Here is a 7,026-nt window from a genome sequence, read left to right on the forward strand (position 1 = left end):
AAGACCCACAAGACACATGCCCAAGTACCTTGTAGGTGTATTGGAGCCCCCCAATATGCACTCCTTGCAGAACTAAGGACAGAGAAACTGCCTAAGCCATACACAAATACCTGTGCTATGCAGTATACATGAAAACATACTGGACACACCCCAATGCACTGTACACACATTTATACCAAACATCACACACACACATCCTTTTGTATGCCCTCAGACCTTGACTGAGGGTTGAAAGCCCAGCATCCAGAATTGCACACATCTACACACCCACAACAAACACACATGTCCTTCCTGCAGGGAACCTATATGTAAGGTCAGAAAGTACAAAGCATAGAGTATTGGTATTCATGCAGACCTGGATGGAAACACAGGAGATGAGAGAGTGATACATGATAGATAGCAGGATAGACAGACAGACAACAGGCTGCTGACACCCAGTAAGACCCAGGCCCTCCAAAGCTAAAGGCTGCTGTGGAGTCTGATGGACAGTTTTCTGTAATACAGAAGGAGTGGGCACTGGATGCCCCAAATCTGCTTTCTCTGCACCGTGTGTTGAGATAGGAAATCATTTTAACTTCCAGGTTTGTCTCCTGTCCCCTAGACAAAAAGGCACCTGCTCCTTGATATCCTCTATCTAGGCAGGCCCTTCCAGGAGTCACCCTCCAGCAGAGCAACTTCTTGCCTTTCATCCGTCAATTCTGGTCAGTTGGCTGAGCAGTGTCCATCCAGACTCTCCACACTGAGGCAGGCACTTCTTTGGGTTTCCAGGCCCAAGCTCTGTGTCAAGTATGTGACTGATTATCTAAAAGCAAAGGTGGGTGACAGAGCTCCTCATCCCAGAACAGAGGCTCAAGTTGGGTAGAATCCAGGCAGTCCTTTTCCCAAATTCCTACCACCTGGTCAATATTGCCTGAAATGTGGCAGGACAAGGAATATTTTCCCGAGCAGTGAACACACACAGAGATTCTGACACCATGTGCCAGGCCACAGAACTTGGGAGCTCTGGAGGTCAGCTGGATGCTCTGGTTCTAAGTAGGGGCGCACTCAGGAACCTTCCCTGCCTGGCAAATGCACGCCCTGGACATGCAAGGTCCCACTGGAACACTCAGGGCACCTCTGGGCCAGACAGCCTCTCTGCCCAGCCTGGCCCTCCTAAACCCCCTGGTGCTGCTGGGGATGGGGACAAAAGGAAATCGGAAGTCAAAATTAGTTTGGAAACGGATACAAAATTCCAGGCACGTTTCCCCCAATCCTCCTTGCTTTGGAAATTGGACTTTCAAGTAAAAGCAAGTTTTCTGAAATTACCCCTTTTGCTCCTCCTTGGGTGCAGGCCACCCTGGCCCAGAGCGGCAGATGCACGGCCAGCCAAGCCATCCCAGGGAATTGTGGGGGCCCCAGCCAGGGCATGGAGGCCTTGGGGCCAGTAGGAACATGGTTAGTAAGAGGTGGTGACTTTTTTGTTTTCATTTTAAAGTGTAAACCAACTCTGAAATGTCTTAGGGGCTCGAGAGACTCCAGCTGAACCCCAAAGATGGGAAGAAATTTCAGGGAGACAGATCGAGAGCCATAAGGCAAATCACACTGTCACATAGACACACACTCAGGAGGTGAGGAGGGGAGTCCATCCTGATTCTAGACCCTAAACTCTGCAAGCGACCTCCTCCCTCACTCCTCCTGCCTTCCCCACTCAGGCTACTGTCCCCCCCACCACCCCACCCCCCAAAAAGAAGACAAAACCTGTCAGATCTACTCGGGATGGATGCTGGGGTTTGGCGGCCTTGTATGTTTTTCCTTTTAAAAAACAAAGCAACAACAACTGAAAGACGCCCAGCACACCCCCAAGGACCCACAGGGTCTTGGCAGGCTACAATTCCGGCTGAATGCATACTGTGGTGAAGTGGGCCTAGCTTCTGACTCTGAAGAAACTGGCGGTAGCCTCCCACTCCCAACCCTTGAACCCTCTTTGCCTTTTTGCTCAGGATCCAGCTTTGGCTCTTTTCCGGAGGGCCTGTTCTGGTCTTCCCAATGCCCTCAGGGGGGAAAAAAAATGCTGAGATCCAGCCTTGAAATTCTGCCCCGGCTCAGGTGAGCAGGAGTGGAAGTGAAGGCCGAGCACCCCGCGGCTGCGGGCCAGGGGCAGACAAAAACACCAGTCTCTGGGAGTGATAAGAAAATGGAGAATACTGTATTTGCTTTAGAAAGTTTTTACATATAGATAAACACGCAGTTTAAGATAACAGTAAAAGCGCCCTACAGGGAGTGAGAGATACCTCTGAAGCTGCTAAGAAATACTGGAAATAGCTTTTGCATAAGAATACTACAATCTCACTCTCCACTTTTGCTAGCGACGGGGTCTCTCTTCCTAACCCAGGCCACCATGCCCCTCCTTGACTGCCAAGTCGACACCAGGAGCACCGAGTGGGAGGAGAACCCCAAAAAGAAAAGAGACAGGTGAGCAGGGAGGAAGATAGAGAGAGGGAGAGGAGAGAAAGAGAAAGGGAGAGGAGAAAAAGCAATATCATATACAGGCAATTTCTACACATATATTACAAACTGGGAAAATGACTGATCATTAAGATATACATAATTCATATAAAATTTTGAAATAAAAATAAAAATCTGTTACAGTCATAACTATTCTTTTTCCACATTTATAACCAGTACCCACACAGGCAGTGACAGAGTGGAGAGAAAAAGGTGCTTACGAAGAAAATGATTGTCTGCTGAACAAAAAACAGAAGATTGCATTTTTTTGACCAATACTTGACTTAAAAACAGAGAGAAGAAGAGAAAGAAAGAGAGCGAGAGAAAAAAAAAGAGAGAGAGCAACAAAAGGCAAGACACATTTGCTATTTCCCTCTCCAGGAGTTCTTTTTTTTTTTTCCCCCTGTCTTTTTTTTTTTTTTTTTTTTTTTTAACAAATTCGGAACGGAGACGGCGATTTTTTTTCTTTTTGTCTGTTTTGCTTTTGTCCTCTTGTCCTCGTGGTGGTGATTGATTTTTGTATAGTTGACTCTTTAAATCATTTTTAACTAGAGAGAATATTTTCCCAGATACAAATAAATCGTCATGCAGGTGGGGTGCCGGGTCCATGGGAACCGAAAGGAGAAGCCGTGCTTGTCCTAGAAAGTATACAATTGTCACCTCTTTTATGTTTTCTGCCCGCAACATCAGCGTTTGACTGTCTGTTGGCGTCGGGGTCCTTTGGGGTGGCCGTAGTGGTAGATGGTGGTTGGGGGTTGTTGATAGTTTGCGGTTAATTTGTTATTTTCTTGTTTTTTATATATTTTTGGCTGGGGTGGGAGTGTGTGTGGACTTGTATGTGTGTATGGTTGGGTATCCTGATTTCGGTTTGTTCTGGGGATGGAGGAGGAGAAGGAAGAGGAGGAAGAGGAGGAGGGCTAGGAGGCGGAGGGGAAGGAGTGGGGGAGGAGGGGAAGGAGGGGGAGGAGGGCGGCCTTGGCTATCATACATCACATTCCGAGTCGCTGGAGGTTACCGAGAGGATGGAGGTGCCGGTGTCCGCGCGCTCCGTCAGGCTGGACACGCTGGTGGTCGGGCTGGCCGCCGTGGACGGCGACTCTGCCGAGCCGTGCGTGGGGCAGCCGGGCTCGGCCAGCGAGCGCATGCCGCTCGGTCCAATGGCCTGGTGCTGGAGCCTGCGGGAGAAAGAGAGCCGCGCCCGCCCTGACACAGAGGCCCGCCACCCGGCTCCCCCGCGCCGCCGCTCCCCACTCCGCTTTCGGGAGCGTCCCAAGTCTTCTCAGATAGAGGCTGGCCTCGGAGGAGAGGCAGAACCCGAGCCCGGCCGCTTGGGGAGGCCTGGGTGCAAGCGACAAAGTACGCCAAGCCCTGGAGAAGCAGAAGTCGGAGAGGAGCCGGGCGCTTCTTCCCTTCGCAGTCCCTGGGGCTCTTCAAACTGAGCCGGCTGCCCCGCGACCGGTCGAGTTCCCCTAGTAACCCCGTCCCTGCTCCTTCAAACACACACCGGGAGCTGCGGGTTCCTCACCGCCCGGCCAGTCTCCGGGTAGAACCGCATACTTTGCTCTCTGGATGCCAGCGCAGAGCGCAGGACCGAGGGTAGAGAAAATAGGAAAGCTGGCGGTGGAAAAGTGGGGAAAGAGCAGGGAGACAGAAAAGGGGCAAAGGAGAAGGCAAGAGAGGCGCACAGAGCAGTCTCCAGCTGCCCTTTCCCCCACCGGGAACCTTCTGCCTGGACCTGGTGTCTGGAATTCTCTCCACAGGGAGGCCTTGGCTTGACCCTGGGCGCTCCCCTCATCAGACGAAAAGTGGGCTCCACGGCAGGGGTGAGAGGGCCATGGGCTCAGGTCCCGGCCGCCTAAACTCGAACACACCTCCAGAAACTCACACCCAGCCCCCACCCACGGGCAGCTGTCAGCAGCTGGGGGTCCTGCTCCCTGAGGTACACCAGGCCCTGGGCCTTCCTGGCTGGAAAGAGAGAGACACAGGCTCCACATCAGGGCTTTCACCCAACTTCCTCTCTTCTTTCTCCCTTCTCTCCCCACTCCTTTCGCCTATCCACTTCTTTCCCTCTGGTTCTTTTTCTCCTTCCCCCAGGCCCAGCTCCTGTGATGTTGGTCAAGCCCTATACAATTTTGTGACTTTGTGGCCAACTTGCCGGCAACGAGGCTGCTCGTGCCCGCTTCCCAGCTTAGAGGACCAAAGGGATTCTCCTCGGCTGAAACAGGAGGGCGAGTACATGCACACGCGCGTGCACACACACACGCACACGCACACGCTAGGCCTCTCCACTCCCAGCCCGGCTCTCCTGCTCCCAGTCAGGCAACGTGCAGCGTTGCGGGGAAACAGGCCCGCTGCGCAGTGGCCTCCGGCCTTTTCCCCTTGTGATAGGGACCCAGGTTCACTTTCCTCTCTCTGACGCTAGTGGATTTCTCTCGGGGTTTTGCAATGCACAGAAATAAGAACCAGACGGCAAAGAGTGCTTTCCTTCCCTCCCTGTCTCTAGGCTCCAGAGGATCGCCGAGCTGGCGGCAGGGCTGAGGAGGCAGGCACGGGTGCAGCGCAGGGCTAAGTCTCCCAGGGGCTGCGGGTACAAGGGTCGCAAGCAGACACTCTCTGCCCTGACGAAAGCCCCTCTTGGTCAAAGCAATCAATACACCCACAGCCAGTCCGCCCCCTCTTCCGCGCGCCCCGGACAAGCGGAAACTTTCTCCGACTGGCCAGGAGTCACGGCTTCCCTGGCTCTCAGCGGCCGCTCCGCTAGCCCCATCTCAACCCCTCTCCCCTTCCCAGGCCTCTGAGGCTGTAGCCAGGCCGCGGGCCCCGCCACTAACCTGTTCTTGGCCGCCGCGGCGCGGTCGCGCTGCCGCCGGTTCTTAAACCAGTTGCCTACTTGTGTGGGAGTGAGGCCGGTGGCCTGCGCCAGTTCGCGTTTCTTGCTGGGGTTGGGGTAGGGGTCCTGCAGGTACCACTCCCGCAACAGGCTCCGAGTCCGCTCCTTGAAGCAGTGCGTCTTCTGCTCGCCGTCCCAGATGGTGCGTGGCAGCGGGAACTTCTTGCGCACGCGGTACTTGTCCACCGGGCCGAGTGGGCGGCCGCGCAGCTTCTCGGCCTCCTGGTAGTGCGCCTCGAGCCACATGGCCTGCAGCTTGCCGTGAGACTCCTTGGTGAACTTGTGGTTCTCAAGGATGTGGTAGAGGTCGCGGAAGTTGCCCGTGTGGAAGGCGACCACGGCGCGCGCGCGCAGGATCGACTCGTGTTTGTTGATGGCCTCGCACGCCCCGGGGGCCACGGGCAGCGACCAGAGGAAGCGGCCCAGCCGCTCGATGTCGCCCGTCTCCTCCAGCGTCTCACAGACGCTGGCCACCTGCTCCGGCGAGAAGTTGAGGGTGGGCAGCTGGAACATGGACAACTCTTCCGGGGGGGCCCTGGAGCCGCCGCCGCCGCCACCTGCTCCGCCAGCACCGCCGCCTCCCGCACCGTTCCCGCCGCCGCTGCCGCCTCCCGCGTCGCCGCCGCCTCCCGCACCGTTCCCGCCGCCGCTACTCGCCAGAAGTATGGAGCGGTGGTGAGAATCGGCGAAGTTTGGCAACAAGAAGTGGGAGGAATAGAGGTCTAGGGGGGAGCGGAATACCATGGACTGACCTGAGAGGAGAGGAGAAAATTCAGGGAGAGGAAGAGAGAGGGGAGGAAGAGGAGGAGAGGGGCGATGAGGACCAGGAGGAGGGAGAGGAGAGGGGGGAGGAGGAGAAGGAAAGGAGGGGGGAGCAGGAGGAGGAGGGGGAGGAGGAAGGGCGTAAGGGACACCCACACCCCACACACATCCACACACACACACACCCGCGCAGCCACATAGAGAGGGAGGTAGGAGAGCGGCCCGGTGCGCGCGCGCAGAGAGAGAACCCGAGACAGAGAGGGAGAGGGAGAGAGGAGAGCGAGAGCCAACCACCGCCGAGTCAAGATTCAGCGATTCCACCGCAATCGCCCTAATGACAACAGCCTCATAATATCTCCCCTAAATCCACAGTGAGTGCAGCATTGAAACATTTTGTTTCGCTTTTCTATTGGTCTGTGGCCTGTCGTTGTGGCGTTGCCACGGCAACCACTGCCAATCACTGTCAGCCCTGCCAATCAATACCGAGAACGTAAGGACGGTTTTACCACTTAGCCAGAGGGCGGGGGGAGGGGGAGAGCAGGGAAGGAGGGAGAAGTGGGGGAATAAAGAGAATTTTTTTTATCTTTGCAACTCTTAATCTCGCTACTTCCCCCTCCTCTCTTCTCTCTTCTCCCTCTCTCTCCTCTTTTCTCTACCGCTGTCTCTGAGCCTTCTTCTTCCCTTTTTCCTAAAGAAGTTGATCCAGAAATTCGAAAAGCCCTGGGCAGAGTTGTTGAATGGGATGTGCAATTAGAGCGGGGATTTTGTTGGGAGGCAAGAGGGTCCCCCAGGCTCCACATAGTCCAGGTCGGCAGGCAAGGAAAGACGGCTGACCAGCCCAGCGGGCGCGGTTTGCACATGGTGTGCACGTCGGGCCGCCTCTTTCTGCC

The 7,026-nt window shown here is 55.2% G+C and overlaps 1 protein-coding gene across 3 annotated transcripts in view; it reads right to left on the reverse strand.

Annotated features, from left to right (window-relative positions):
* Positions 1-7,026, reverse strand: part of SIX3 (SIX homeobox 3) — a 33,631-nt gene that overhangs the window by 19,690 nt on the left and 6,915 nt on the right. The window contains exons 1-3 of one of the 3 annotated variants that reach the window (XM_034953050.3): positions 6,322-6,501; positions 5,316-6,126; positions 3,500-3,659 (exon numbers count right to left, since the gene is read on the reverse strand). In XM_034953050.3, the coding sequence (XP_034808941.1) occupies positions 3,500-3,659; positions 5,316-6,118 (963 nt within the window). In that variant the 5' untranslated portion in view covers positions 6,119-6,126; positions 6,322-6,501. Of the gene's footprint in view, positions 1-2,163; positions 3,660-5,315; positions 6,127-6,321; positions 6,502-7,026 lie in introns of those variants that run through there. The other 2 variants (XM_063594612.1, XM_034953049.4) reach the window with 2 other exon arrangements.

This window comes from Pan paniscus, chromosome 12, assembly GCF_029289425.2.
Source record: "Pan paniscus chromosome 12, NHGRI_mPanPan1-v2.0_pri, whole genome shotgun sequence".
Taxonomy (NCBI): Eukaryota; Metazoa; Chordata; class Mammalia; order Primates; family Hominidae; genus Pan; species Pan paniscus.